The sequence below is a fragment of the Cavia porcellus genome, unplaced genomic scaffold (assembly GCF_034190915.1).
Source record: "Cavia porcellus strain 051 isolate PalLab524CR breed Dunkin Hartley unplaced genomic scaffold, mCavPor4.1 scaffold_6, whole genome shotgun sequence".
Lineage (NCBI taxonomy): Eukaryota > Metazoa > Chordata > Mammalia > Rodentia > Caviidae > Cavia > Cavia porcellus.
This window is the reverse complement of record NW_026947489.1, coordinates 88,057,474-88,073,561: the sequence shown is the minus strand read 5'-3', so window position 1 is coordinate 88,073,561 and position 16,088 is coordinate 88,057,474. Positions and strand designations below refer to the sequence as shown.

The following is a 16,088-nucleotide window of genomic DNA, read 5'->3' as shown; positions in this document are numbered from 1 at the left end:
GCAGAAAATGGATTTTCCAGGAACCTTGAATTTATTCTTCTACTGATTGGAAGCATTTGAATTAACTGCTTGTATTAGAGGGCCACACAATTTCTCTTTTCTGTAAAAATCTGGAGAATAAATATTTTAGGCTTTGCAAGCAATATGAGCAGTGTTGCAACTTCTCAACTGTGATTGGTGGTGTAAAGACTTAACTGTATTGCAATAAAACTTATTTATATATTCAAGCAGTGAGCCAAGTCTGGCATGCATTGTCTGAGTTGCTGAGTTCTGGTTTGAGATACAGCACCTCTAGAACAAGGTCAGGGAAGCTACTTTAAATCAGCTGACACTACTTGTGAAGATGTGGTAAAAATTATCATTACAGATTAGGGAGTAAAACTACCACCCAGCCTGTAGTGACAGCAGCGAGGAAAGAATGAGCAGGTAGACAGGATGAAGCCTGACCAACTAGAGTGGGGCTAGGAACCAGAAGGCCTGTGGGACACAGCAGACTGAGACGCTGGCTGGTTGGACAGATGGGTTGATCCCAGCAACAGTACAGAAGGAGACTCTGGCAAGCATGGAGAATGTGGTTCAGGGGGGGTCACAACATAGCAGAAGCAAAGACCCAGGTGAGAGCAGCCACCAAGTATTCATAGAATAATGTGCAGGCAAATGAAAAAGTTGACAGGGGGTTCATGGTATATCACCAAAGACATTTCAATAGCTCATTTTAACAATGTGAGGTCTTTTCTTATAGTGCCCATGGAAGTCTCTGTGGGTTTTTAAGCTTCTAGCAGAATGTTCTCTATAGAGGAGGAAACTCCTTTACAAAGAACTGTGGATGGCTGCATCTCATAGATTCTAAAGGTGATGGTACTAAGAAGCCATAGTTTTAAGCCATTATCTGCTCAATAACAATGCTATGTGATTTTTATTTCCACATGCCACTTAACACTTACAGGGAGAAAAAAATCACTGTAGCTGTCTTATTCCCATTTTACAGATTAGAAAACTAAGATGCCAAAGCAGTGAACTTACCCAATACCTACCAATTTGTACAAAGCAAGAGGTAAAATATCAGGTCAAACACAGTTGTTAATCACTCTCAGTTCAAACTACTGGTGTCTTGCTACACTGAAAACATTTCAATGAACAAAACAGCTGAATAAAATAGACTTTTAACCTCGTTTCTGAATTCTCTCTCTATTTCTCCTGGTCAAAAGTCCTCAGCTTTATGACCATGTCTAATTTTTTTATCTCTCTACTAATTATTTTTAAGAGCACTGAATGGATAACAAATAGTTGTAGGTTTGAATGTTGTTTCAATTTTATCCAAGTTAAGTTCACTGATTTAGCATAACAGTGTGGATAACTGATGGATCAGTGCCATATCTACCCACCTATGCATATGATTAACTTCACATCATTTTGCCAGCATTGTAGGCCAATCTTGTTTTAAATCACACAAACCACACTTATCTCATTCATTTATCTCAGTGAATTTGTACATTAAATCTGTATATTGACAGTAGTTTTGTGAAGAATTCATTTTCTAAATTATTTGAAGTTGAATTGCATTTACATTCTTATTTTTAAAATATTCATGTAAAAGTGTCCTCTTTTAAAAGGGAAAATTTTTAAACAATGCATTGAGATCTAGAAACATTTACTAAGGAATCCCTACAGGGAAAAAATGATGACGTTCCAGTAAGTGGCCTGATTCTGGGTTCCTTGTCCTTCCAGCTGTTGGGACTCTGAAGTCAGCCTAGCTCATGGGGTCTCTCTTCAACATCTCAATTTGAGTTCAATCAATTTAAGAGAAACAGAGGTTTAGTGGATTAGTCACAGTGGGTCATTAATCTCTGCGTCTCAGTGGTAATCCAGCCTCAGCCAATGTGATGGGGGGGTGGATTCCCATGAACCCCAAATACTTAGAAAAGCCCGAAGGCAAGCTCCCTAGAGGTGTGCTGAGGTCACAGTTTGCTTGTTTTCATTTAACATCAACTCGGTACTTATTATCTGTCTTATTCTTGTTGGTTTTTCTGTTATGTCTTTTGCTGAAATTCTCAGATCACATACATTTGAAAGCGAATCATGTCCCTATCGTTGGAATGGCCCAGCATTTAATTATCATTTAAAAATTTTTCTTTCATGTGAATTTTAAATATAAGTTAAAACTACATATTCATGTTGCAACTGGCTGGGAAAAAAAAAAAAAAAAACGTGATGAAGATTACCCTGTGCACAAATTACTACCTGGAGAAAGCATGAAATATTGAATAACGAAGAGAAAGAAGCATAGTTAAATTTTAGTAAAAGTAAATGATGGTTTAGAACATGGAGGGTGAGTATTCTACCTTTTACTATGAATGGATCAGAGTATACTTTCTCATTTCTTTACTGCCGTGGCCTTTTAATATTTGCCAGTGTATTAAGCAGGCAAAATAGTAAGCAAATTGTCGAAACAGGATTCTATTTATGCCACTGTTGTTAAGGGTGGATTTTAATTGGCTGACATGAAACCTCACACTTTGGTGTCCTCAATTACATGAAACCACAGAAACAAGATGAATATATGTGGCATTAAATTTTTAAAAATTTAAAGAAAAATGTGAGCAGACTCAGGAAACCGTCTCTGAAGATCATTCTAGGCAAGTCGTTTCTGTCTTTCTTGTTATTACCTTTAAAGTACTCCCCAAACCTTGTAGTTTCACATCACTCACACATCAGACTCACTCAGCCTTCACTGATTATGTGCCAGCACATACATTGTGCTAAATGCTTTCACATATATTGGCTTATTTAATGTCCATGGTTTATGTGATCGTACTGAATTCCTGCCTAACTTTGCCTGATGTGTCTTCTGTTCTTTTAGCTTCAGCTATAATGAATAGCAAACCCCATCATTTTTCAAGTGTATTGTATGTGCCAATGACTATGCTACATCTTAAAATTTCAATTTCTTTTATCCTCAGATAGATGCAATCACCTCCAGTCTTCAGATGAGAATAGTGGGGCTTTGATGAAATGTTAAGTAATGTCTCATGGGCAAACAATGACTATTAGCAAAGTTGAGATTAAATCATAAGACCATTTACAAAGTGTTCAATCAATGCTTTTATGCAGCAGTAGATGATGACTGTGGACTTTTCCCCAGAATCTTCCTATAGGATGCCAATGGTGTCATCGTGTAAATATAATTTGGGTTATTCTCTTACGATACCTTATCTTAAGCTTATCCATCTCATAAATCATTTGCTGCTTTTCTGATCATACCACAGCTTTGGAAGCTCTTCTTGCACTTTAAATCTTGTTGCTTCAGACTTTTCAAAACTTGGACAATCTTCTGTAAAGTCCCTCAATGCCGTAATGTTGCCAAGGCAGAAAGGGACCCAGAAATTTTCTGAAATCTGTTTAATAGGTGAAAACTGGGAGTCAAAGAAGCAAAATGCCTTACTCTATGTCACAGAACTAGTAATAGCAAACTAATGCTACATTTAACATGCCCTAACTTCTATCCTAATATTTTTTCAGCAAGCCAGGTTAAAAAGATGTATAAAATGTGCTCTGGAAACAATATTTAAGAATTCTTACAATTCTAGACCCAGAAAAGATATTTGCTTCTTCTCAACCAGTGTCCTGTCTCTGACCTAACTTGTGAAACAAAATGGCACCTTGAATGCCAAGACTCTTTTTGTTTAATGGTTCTGAGGTGGACCATTGGGCAAAGGATCTTTGAAAGTTTTTCAGTATTCCACACACACACTTACTTATTGAAGGCATTTAAGCATATTTCTAGAAATTCATAAATAGGTCAAACATCAGCAGAATCATAGAGGACTTCATACCATTTGACCCAGTAATTATACCATTAGGATTATGTTAAAGAAACAATCACCAAAAAAAATGACTGGTGGACATGAAATTAATTATCAAAAATGGCATATACTGAAACAATATATGTAAGTGAAATGAATAGAAACTTCACAGAAGAAATAAAAAAGTGGCCAGTAAGTACATGAAGGAATGCTCAACGCTATTGGCCATAAGAGAAGTGCAGATTAAAACACAGCTGAGATTCCAGCTTATATCAGAAAGGATGATCATCAATCCAGGATCAAGCTGTCTTGTATGCGCACCTCCTCCTTAAGATGAGTGTGAACTTCATGCACTGAAAACAACTACTAATTAAGTAAAATTAGGGGCTGGGGTTTAGCTCAACGGCATAAACACCTGCCTTGCAAGCAGGCAGTCGTGAGTTCGATCCCTGGTACCGATAAAAATGAAAAAGACAAAAAAAAAATAAGTAAAATTAAATTTAAAAAGAAGTTAAATAGTAATGAATGCTGGCAAGCCTGTGAGGGAGGAAGAAGGAACTCTTCTACACTGTTGGTGGGAATATAAACTAGTACAACTACTTTGAAATCAGCATGGAGATTCCTCAAAACACTGAAACTTAAAATTTCACTAGACCTAGCTATTCTCCTAGGTATCCTGGAAAAGTTAAAGTCATCATATTACAGTGTCATGTAACACAGTTCAGAATATCTAAAGCTTAAAGGGTCCTATATGCACATCAGGAGCTGAATGGATAAAGAAAAGGTAGTGTTTACACACAGTGGAGCACTAATCTGCCATCAAAAAAGTGAATCATTAGTAGATAAATGGATGCACCTTGAGACCATAATGTCAACTGAAAGAAATCAGACATACTAGCTAAATATTACACATTTTTTCTTATATGAGAAACCTAAAGTATAAATAAAGAGCAAAATAAAAAGTCGATTATAGGAAGTAGGGAGAGAGCATTCTCAAAGGGGAATGGAGAGGAGAGAAAGAGATGAAAAAAAGAATTAAGATGTGTTATGTCCATGCACCAGCTACATACAAGGGGTGCAAACAATGTGTACTGAAAAGATGTTCCAATAAAACGCTATTGGAGATGAACAGACTGTTATGCAAATATAATAAGAAAGTAATGGCAACCAAAGTGGCGTTGTGTGACTGGGCCCAAGGCTGTTCTACAGTTTCCAGCTCCTTAGCAATATGATGCAAACCTGTCACTGATTGGACGTGATGTACACAGCTTCCTTCCTTACCCAATCAAAGCTTCTGGCATGATTTTTCCCCTACACTTATTTCCCCTGTATCTGTTGATGTTGCACCTAGGACTTCTGTGCCTTGAAGGCAGAATAGCCTGCATCAGACTTGAGATGCCCCAATCGTTACAAAAGATGGCATTTCCCCCATCTTCTTCCTTTCCCAATCCCCTACACACACACACACACACACACACACACACACACACACACACACACACACAGATGCAAACTGGACAATTATTATGAGCAAGAGCCAAGCTTCTATTCTGTTAGGTAACTAAGGTTTTGACATCCGTCTGTTATCGAATCCAAGATTTCCTGAACCACCACAACTGAAAAGCAACATGGGGAGATACTTCAGACATGATGTAAAGATAAAGCCCCACATAGTTAAGGTTTGAAAAGCTATAATTTTAAACTTTTAAGGAAGAACATCTCATTTGAATCTATGATTAGGATGAAAAGCCAGGGCAGAAACATAACTCTCATTTATTAATTTGCTCAACATATCTTAGTTTTAGGTGTGGCATAATACAAGACTACCTGGTTCAGTCAAGTTCTAATCCCAACATTTTGAAGTACAGGAGAAAAAAAAAATGGAAATAAACAGGCCAACTACTATATATATTTAAGATTGCATGCAGCTCTTGCTTAGCCACTACAGAATGCTGTACAGCACCGAAACAAACTAAAAGATTGTGAAGAACTGATCTACCTGTGGCAGATATTAAACACAATGATTTTACATTTTCTTCCCCAGGGATTTGAGTCCATGCAACCCAAAGCTGGCACCATTGTACAGTATTCTGAGATGTAGGTGGCAAGTGACTTATTTCCATTCATGCACAGGCCTTATAACAGAAATGCAAAGGTCACAGATGCTTTGCTTTCTATCAGTATAATCCCCAAATGTGTGCTCATCTAACAGGAGTTAACCATACAAGCATTTTCTATAACCTCCTTGTCTTTCTCCCCTATAATTAAAACAACAAACAAACAACAACATCTCTTCCAAATGATCATTTTCTGACAGCTGCTGAGGTCAACCAGGTGCTTTCAGACAGAATTTGCACTCAAGGTCAGCAAATCTGGTGTGTTATTTTGTTTCTGAGGTCCTGGGCATTTTTCTCTTACAGGAACTACCCAGGCACAGCAATATTCTAAGACAGAAAGCCAGAGAAGTAATGTTTTTTGATACAACACTGAAAACACCATAGAGACCAGAGTCATTTCTGATATTGCTCAGCCTTGGACTAGAGGATGGGCAGGCTACCTTCCAAAACATGTAGCTCAATATTAACTAAAGGCCGGGGAGCGCTCTGTAGTGTTGGTTTCGCCAAGCTGCAAAACACCATATCCTATATGATCTCTAAGCAGAACAAGGATAATGTGGAGAAGGAGACAACAACGAAACCACGAGTCCTTAATGTTCCTCAGTTCAAATTTGCATCATGGAGTCACAGAACACAAAGGAGATGAAATACATTCCAAACAGGAGATGTCTTAAATCAGAATGGTGTGTCAAGCACACCTAGGAATAGGTCACAAATAAGTGACCTGTAAGTGACTCCTTGGAATGGTTCTCTTTCTTTCTTCCTGACTCTGAACATCCAATAACCTACATATGGCAAAGCAAGAGAAAAGCTGACAGAAATGTCTACAACATGTATGGTCACTACAAGTCTAGTCCTTCTCTGCCTATCTCCTCTAAAGACCAGACAGGAATTCAAAATCACTCTTTGTTATCCATTTGTATATTAATTCAGGCAGTCACCAATGAGTATCTTCTAAGTGCCAGGCACCAGCTTGGGCCATAGGGAAATATACATCATACTATTTGTAATATACATTCTACAAGGACAGAGGTCATGGCTGTTTTGCTTATTATATTTTGTGAGCTGGGAACAATGCCTGCCCACAGGAGGCATTCATTCATAAGCACTGAAGAATGAATGAACAAACACACTGGAGAGAAAAAAAAAATGCTGCAGACATATTACTAGCTTTGCTCATTGCAGAGGAGGAAAAGGTTATGCTCACACAGCCAGTGCCATTATAGAATTGTTAGCCTGGAGGGGAAAAGGTAGCTGTGTGTGGAGTGGGGAGAGAGAAGAGCGGAAGGGAAATATGTTGAGTCATATCCTTCAGTAAATGTGTTTATTCCAACTCTGACATTACTGCCAAATGTGTTGCAAAGCCAGCAAGACTTGGCTCTGGAAAACTCACCTGAAAGTCACAGGCTTCATTTCCTACTGCCAGTCCTTTTAGTCACTGGGCATGAAATATTGGACAAAGTAAGGGATTAATTCCCCATTTTTCATGACAAAAGTGTCACCTCTTGCATACCGGGAGGTAAAGGCATTTGTAGGCTGTCTCCTTCAGAACCACTGGTATCTTTCCACTGCTATCCTGATGGCACTTTAATGCAAATGTAATCAAACCCAAATCCTGGCTATCCCATTACCAACTCAATCTTGCTAATACAAAGTAATTATGGCTTTGCTCTGAAGGCAGTCCTACCTAGGCCATCTCTCATCTAGTGGCCCCTCTTTGCTTTAGTCCAGCCCCTGCATGCCAGAAATCCCTTAAAGTCTCGTTTAGGGTTACCTGAACTGCAAACTGCAGAAAATTATAGGAGGGACTGAATAATCCAAAAGAGTAAGATGCTAATTTACATACAACAAGATCTAAGCAGATTCTCAGGCTCTTTTTTCCTAGGGTGTAAATATCTAACAATATAATAAGTGATAAAATCTGCAGTCTACATCTGAATTACCTTGAAACTTCTAGGAAGCCACCTGGAACCATAGACAACACTGGAAAATGACTTTTTGATCTTGGCCAAATGGAGCATGACTGGATCAGGGCCAACAACTTCTCCCTGACAGGTTTGTTCCTAATGAAGAGAAGGAAACACACTCTATGCCTTCTCAACCCCTCAAAGGAGGCCTTTCATGCAGAGGTGCAAGGGAGGTTTATTTTATTAATTGACATTATTCTGTGTAAGCTGTGCCTGTTATTGAACTCAAAGCTCCTAAACACTTCCATCTCAACCTTGTACATTGCTTCACTCTTATTTCCTCTTGATGGTGCCCTGAATTCACCACTGTGTCCTGCCTAATCTCTCTGGCTTTGTAGGTGCTGTTTCCCCTGGTCATCCCTCCTGATCACAGTCCTCCTCATTAATCAGTCAAGATTTTGAAGCCAACACTTTCACATTCTTCAAGATAGAGCTCAAACATCCTGTAACTAACACTATTTATTCTCCTCCTGCACTGCCCACCTCCAGAAGTAATCATCCACCCCTTCTTTGTTTCCCACACTTTTATACAAAGTCATTGCAAGACCTAACGCATCCTGACTAGTAATACTAAAAAAAAAAAAAAAAAAAAAAAAAAAAAATTAGTAGATGGTGAGCAAAGGGGATATCAGTGTCGCACTCATTCCTGTTGTTGTCTGAGTGACAGACATGCATAGGTACCTTCAGTAAATGTTAAATGATTGGGTGAACAAAGGAAACTGTTTCACTTGAGGTCTATGGTAACTGGATCATTAGGAGAACACATTGTGTGTATAAGGTAGTGGAATGGGAACATATTCTCCCAAGTGAACATGGAGTCTCTTGGAAACAAGAGTCATGCAAAATGCAATAAGGTCAAAATGGGCAAAGGCGGAGAGTACCTCAGGAGATCTATTGCTCAGCGCACAATTCGTCTTGGTGGCACAGAGGCCAGTACAAACGTTCATTTCTTGTAGATTTCCTCTAATGCTAAACACACTATTATTACTGTTGAGCTACACAATGGAAGACATTTGCTTAATGTGAAAATACCAAATCTCGAAGATCAGAGTAAATTAGGGGCCCTATGGATAAGGAATGGCCTTTCCCTCCCCATCACTTTAAATGTTGCAGAATGGTCTAATTGATCCATTTAGGCCGGGATTGTTTTGAGGGGTTTTGTGATTCAGAATAAAAGTTGGCAGGAGAAGAGGACAAAGAGGTGCATTTCTAAGTCATTGCTCACTGCAATTAAATGACAAGTGTTTCTTATTAAAGTTGCCAACAAACCTGATTATGCTACTCCTCACAGCTCCCTCTTAACTGCTTGTAACCACTAGCTTAAGTCTAACCTTGGCTTGGAAGCACTGATTTCTTGGCCCAACCTTGTTCTTGTGACCTTATCTCCAGTGTCGCCATGTGAACCACTGCATAGTTCTTTTCATATTTTGCGTGTTTTAGCCTTTCTTGCCTGTGAACTGTCTATTCCAGCTCATAGTATTTCTTTCCCCTCCTGTTCTTTCGACAGTTTTGTATATTTCTAGTTCTAGTTCAAATGTTTTCCTCTGTAGAAATCCTTTCTTCCCTGCTTGACTCCACTAAATGTGGAGTTTGTGGCTCCTCTTGTCTACTCCCAGAATACACCATTTGTCTACTTCTCTGTCACGTCACATGAGCCATCTTACAGATACTAAGGGTTACTCAGCATTGTTCATTTCGGTGATTCTGATACTTGATGTAAACTTAGAGTCAATACTTTTTGTTAAGCTCATCATGATGATGCCAATGATGATGCTGGTGATGATGATGAAACTGATTATGTCATGGGAGTAGGTTTAATTTAATTTGTGACTGCTACATGCCAGACACTATGGCTGATCTGACATGTATTTTTTCCAATCCTCACTTTATAGATAAGAAAGCAGAGGGTCAGAGAACCTAACTTATTTCAACACTACCCAGAAAGTAAATCACAATGTTATAATTTGCATGTAGGTCTGTCTTAATTCTAAAGCCCATGCTTACTTTCATTAGATGTGGTCAGTGCTTACTACATTTTAGATACTATCCTCTACACTTTATAAGAAGTATTTCGGTATCTATGAGTAAGCTATATGGAAGACAATCTTGAATGGTATTAGCTCCATATTACTGATGAAAAGCTGATTCTTACCCAAAAAGCCTAACCAACCAACCAAACAACCAACCAAACAAACAAACAAAACCCCCCTATTAATCTACCTGTAATTCCAAATAGACTGCAAATTATGCAGATTACAGCAGTAGCAGGAGACATGCAAGGCCAATTTAAAGTCTAAAGCAATCTTAGAATTGCAAATGAGATTACCCGTTAAATTTACAGAGTCAATGCAAAGATCCATAATTTGAAAAGAAAATCACAAACCCAGTAACTATAATAGGACATTCTGTGTTAGCTAATTCAATAGCTCCCAACTTTCCAGTAGCTCCCAAAGTGAAACTTTTATTTTGGATGTAACTGTCCTTCCTGTACAGTTACTGTTCTTATTTCTTTCCCATCTCTTTCATTCCAAACTCTAACATCAAGCTATTATCTTCCTTTTGTTTCAAGGGTGGATGTTTCCCTTCCATAGAATTTATTATTAAATGATTAGGCATGGCCCTTCTTGACTTATATCACAATATAGTTCAGTATTATAACTTTTATAATTATATCTTAATAACTATTTCCTACTACTTTAACAGCATATTATGGATAAGCCTCAATGTATAATTTGCTTGTCTTCAGCTTGGATCATGACACAATATAGAAAAGACACAGATACTTTACAATCATGAAGTACAAAGAATGTTCAGGCTCAGTCTCATGTTTTGCTCAATAGCCCTTTAGAAATAAGCAAAGCAAATATAGTCTTCATTTTACAGATGAGGAAACTGAGAATCTGAGAGGTTCAAAGAATCAGCCAGTCACATAGGTGATTAGGGTAGGGTGGATTGCAGAATAAGCCTTCTGACTTCCATGCTTTCTGTAGTTGCCCGCCGCCATACACATCTACATCCTTCTGACTTAAACTCCAGGCTCAATCATGTAATGTTTAATTAAGGTAATATGTTAAGGTGTTAGGTAACTGACTTCCTTGAATAGCAATCAAAGCTCCCTCCTGGAACAAAGGGAGTATTTTGTCACACTGACACTTTTTCCTTTGGACTTTTATGATACTCAGAAAGACTTTCTCAACTCACTGGCTGGAGAGTTTCATCTAGAACAATGGTGGGGAACCTATGCCACAGTGCTTTGTTTGTATCAAAACTTTACAAGGTTTGCCATCACTGATCTAGGATGATGGTCAGCTGTCCTTGGCCATCTGTGTGGCATCACACAGGAAACTGAATTTAAATAAATCAGGTTGCTAACGAGATGATCAGAAGAGTCATCTGTTTGGGTGGGGCTTGTTTTGGTTTAATGGGATGTTCTATTTCAAGCCAGATGGAATGCATATGCAGTTTGCCATTCTGGAAGTACTTTACAGTTGGGTCTATGTTATGTTCAGTGTACAAACAGAATGAGGCAGATTCTGTGGATCCCCTGGGTAATAAGCACTATATGGTTACTAGCTGATTAAATTTTGCAAGGCTCATCTCAATATTGGGTTCACAGCCACAAAATGGGCTACATTCACAATGATATATGAAAGCCTACTACCACCATCTCATTTGTATGGAAAGGAAAACCAAGAAACATCTAAAAATATTTGGCCAAGTCCTCCTTGAAAGTGAGATTCCTGTTCAATGCTGTCAAATGTGATCCCTTATGATCTTTCTCTTGTGGTTTTGAAACAAGATGACATGGAATAACACGAAACTCTTTTCCACCGTGAACCAAACCTACACAGTGTCAAAGTTGTAGAAAATAAATAAATAAATAAATAATATTGTATTGTGTTAGAATAACAGCACACTAGAAAGTATACTACAAGTAGAGAGACTGAAGTTAGACCATTTTCATTTTCAGATTAGGAAAAGAATGTGCTAAATATTCCTTGCTTGTAGAAATTGCCAATCAAAACACTCTGGGGTCCCCTGAGGAACAGTATTGTCTAACTGACTGATAGAGTAATGTACAACTCAGAAGTTACTTGAATTCTAGCTTTATACTGCAATTGCCTTAATTGTATGCTTCCAAAATCTGTAAGACTTTTATTCATTTAGCCAGCTTATTTGTTAATTAGAAACTTCCAAATAAAAGATATTGAGTGGAAACATGTGGAAAAAAAAATTTGAACTCAAACATAAAAAAATCCATAGGAGAAATGTCCATCAGCTTTGGTCATCTCAACTACAAAATTGCCCTGTTAACTCTAAAAATATAGTTAAAACATCTGCAATGCATTTAAAATGTGTGAAAATAGCACAGAGTTGAAATTCTCATTGCTGCTAGTATTGTGAATAAACTACAAAGAAAATGAAGTTATGTAAGAGGAGAGATAGGGTGCATTGTAGGAATTAAATTAGGCAGCTGTCTTTTGACCAGGAAATTCTCTTCTCATGCTGCTGAGCATTCATTTGCTGATCTGAGCTGCTTTTGTAGGAGGAGAATCATGCTCTTGCTAGCACAGAGAAAAATTCTCCTGAGCTCCCCCTCCCATCCCTTCTGCATCTCATCACAGATCCCTCGGCTGCCTGAGATTTTCAGTAAAATGAGATCCGAGTTTAATGTAGAGACAGAACTCCCAGATCATAATACTCCCTCTTTAGCCTTGTTGGTTTAAGCAACCAAAATTGACATGATCTGTTCAGTAGAAGACAGGTATCTTACTTATCCAGCAGCTAGCCAAGCCTGACCACTCAGACTTCTAGTGCCATTTACCAGCCAGATTACTGTTCAGAGCCAACAAATATTCCAAGTCCAGCTATCTGTACTTTAAGCACTATATCCAAAAGGCAGAGACAGAAAATTCCTTGAGTATACTTTTAATTGGGAGGCTAGGATGAAAAGAGGTGTCAGAATCTTCAGTTAACAAATCACTGAGCTCTAAAGCCTCAGAGTGGTCTTGGAAGCAAACACCAACAAATGAAATTCAGTCCATGTGTATTCCATAGGCCAAAGCTACTACCAATATTTTCCTTCTGCAGAATGTGTATACTGCAGACTTTTGTTGGCTTTTTTCAGCCTTGTATTCCTCAATAATGAAGTCAGCCTTACAAATGCATCAATCATCAATATCTGGTAAATCAGGAAGGGTTAGTGCTCCATTACTAATCAGGGAGACTCATCTTAGGATGGTGGAGGAGCACTTTGTTTTTAATTTATATTCTTAAATTTATATTTTAGGGGGTTCTGTGATCACAGGATTATACTCCTTTCGGTAAAGCTTGGTCTAAGTAAATTAAAACTGCAAATCATGGAAACAGAAATGAAAGAAGCACAAAACTTCCCCTGAGGCATAATTATTCACCGTTAGGGTCTTGTATTCCTGTACAATCTAAGGCTGTCAAAGAAGCAAAGAAAGAAGTCCAAGTCCCCCATAGGGTGACAACTGTGAGCCTTGATTATATTGCTAATCATAATGATGACATATAGGAGTCTCATGGCGTAGTTGTACCTTGGACATGGAGACAGAACGGCCTTTTGAAGTTAAGTTTACAGATGTGTAAATATAGAATGCATAATGTTGCATCTTTGCCAGCATGTCTTCATAAAGTGCAAATTAATGCAGATCTTAACCAGGCATTTGGAAGGGCTAACCTAGTTTCCTGTGCTGAGCTAATAGCTAGCAATTTTGCTTACACTTTTATCCTCTCATTACATAGCAATGATGATTATTTAGTAAACATATGTGAAAGGCCACACACTCCACAGCACTCCTCCTAATGTTTCTATTTGAATAATTTATTGGCTAATACACCAAATCAGATACAGCTAGGATAGGCATCCCACTAAAGCTTCTTTCAGAGGCTGAAAACAGACTTTCTCAGCTTCTTTCCTTTAGGCATTGCCTGGCAAAATACAAGTAAAGGCTGGGGACAAAGAGGCTGTTGGGGGAGGTTCAGAAGCCCTGAGAATGTCACCTCCCTGGAGATCTTAGAGGGACACCCATGGTTTGTCTGATTTGAAAATTATTTACGATGCTGGAGGAAGGGAAAGAAAGAGTGCTTTATAACTGGTGAAGTATTTTGGGAAAAGAGGAACAGTTTGAAATAGATACGAAGAAGAGAAAAATGTACAATGTGACTTCATGAGACGCCCTGAAGACCATCCCTGAACATAATAAAACTGCTGTGGACCCTTACAAGTCACCTGGAGGTTTCTATTCATAAATGTAGGCTTAAGGAAGAGAGTTCTTGCTAGAGGATTTGGGGTGACCCCAAGATACTTTCTCTTATCTTCCAGGTACAACATTAATTCAGAGGCACATTTGCAGCAGAGTGGCCAAGTCTCAGACAAGATGATTTCACATAACAGATTTCCATTCCTGCCTTATGGGGACAGAATTGAAACTAAATAGTGATTTTGGGACTGAGTCCAGAGTAAAGGCAGACAGAGGGTTTTTAACATCCAGAATCAGTCTGGCGCTGTGGGGTGGAGATTGTTCCACCTCAATGATGTTCAGTTGTATCTGCTCAGAGGGACAAGGTTCCTGCTCTCGTCTGCTGGTGACTTCATGGGAACTTGGCTCAGTCCCCAATTCTGCAGAGGGAATGCAGGCATTGCAAATAGGTGCCCTGGGTGCTCAAGTGTCAGGTGGAGAGGGAAGTGGAGTGGGTGCTGGTCAATGGTAGGAGCCAGGAACTGGGGAATACTGCTGATCCTAGGGCTTCTCCTCCAGCTGGCCCTAGGGCTTCCTCTCACAGCTCCCTCCCACTCCCAGTTTCCTGCATCAACAAAGGCACTGCTTGGATGTGAGAATCCCTCCCAAACCACAAACATCCAGACACAGGGTGCACAAGCCTGGCCTCATCCTCCTCAATGCCCTGGGTTCTTTTTTGCTTCCCAAACCCCAGACTGGCACCAGGAGCTTGAGATCCCTGTCTGAACCAGCACACCCTTGCTACTGGGAATTAAGAATGACCAAGATCTAAAGTGCTGTTTGCGATACTGTGTTACTTCAGGTGGGTTTTATTTCTTCTTTTACTTGGGGTGAAGAGGGGCGTGCCACCAGATTTCAAATATCACAACCCAAAAGTCTGGGGGAAGGCAAAGAGGACTTTCTTTCTGGTCTCTGCTGCATGGAGATGAATCTGACACACCAATCCCGCATCCTTCCCGCAGTCTCTTGAAAGTGCATAGATACCAGGGCACAGAGACCAGGGCAGGGCGCTGCATCCATCTTGCTAGCCAAGAATCACCGAGTTCGGGAACTTTGAAAGCCAGGGGATGGAGCTGGGGGTTGCCAAGTGCTCAGATATCGGCGCCAGAGTTCTCAGCCAGGAAAGCAGTGGAAAATCAACACCCATCTGCCTCTCCTTTCTCCATCCCTACTGCTTTTCCCTTCCAGGACTCCACACAGAGCACACTGATCCTACCCCCCCCCCCCACTACGGACGCGCGCGCGAGAACACACAGAGACGCGCGCGCATACACACACACACACACACACACACACACACACACACACACCACACACCCTTGAGCTTGAAAAGGTTTTTGATTTTGAAAACAGCAAACCCTCAGAACAGAAAAGGATGGCCCAGAGCCTTTCCCGCCCCAGGTCCACACACGAGAAAATCCCAGACATTGCAAATACCATGATATAATCTCAACCCGCCCGCGCCTCAGCTTGTCCCGTACCTGATATGCAGACGATGAAATTGGCTTGAAGAAGAAAAAGCACCTCCCAGACTATTTCCATCCTCTGATTCTCATTCCAAGTGCATCACTCGACGGGAAAACAGGGGGGCCAGGGGGGAGCCCGACACGGCGCACACACATACACTCACGCACACGCTCCCAAGCGAGCGCACACGCTCACTCCCACCCGACAGCCGGCCAGGGACGGTCACCCCCAAGATCAATATCGCAGTTTGAATTGTTCCAGCAAAGCTCCCCTCGGGCTCGACGGATGTGCGCCCCAGACGTGCTGACACATGTCCGATGTCTTGCAGTCTCCGAGGTCTCCCCGCTCGCGCGTCTCTGCTCCTCGCACCAACGGTGGAAACACTAGTGGCGGCGCCGGCGGCTGCCACCTGAAGCCACCAGCACTGGGCTCTTTCTGCAAAAACGAGACCCGGATCCTCCGCCTGGC

General features: G+C 40.1%; 1 protein-coding gene across 1 annotated transcript in view; it reads right to left on the bottom strand.

Moving 5' to 3' along the window:
• The window catches only part of Ca10 (carbonic anhydrase 10), a 483,004-nt gene extending 467,180 nt beyond the window's left edge, over window positions 1–15,824 (bottom strand). The window contains exon 1 of the mRNA XM_023563809.2: window positions 15,635–15,824. Within this exon, the coding sequence (XP_023419577.2) occupies window positions 15,635–15,695 (61 nt within the window). The 5' untranslated portion in view covers window positions 15,696–15,824. The remainder of the gene's footprint in view (window positions 1–15,634) is intronic.
• Window positions 15,825–16,088: the final 264 nt, after the last annotated feature.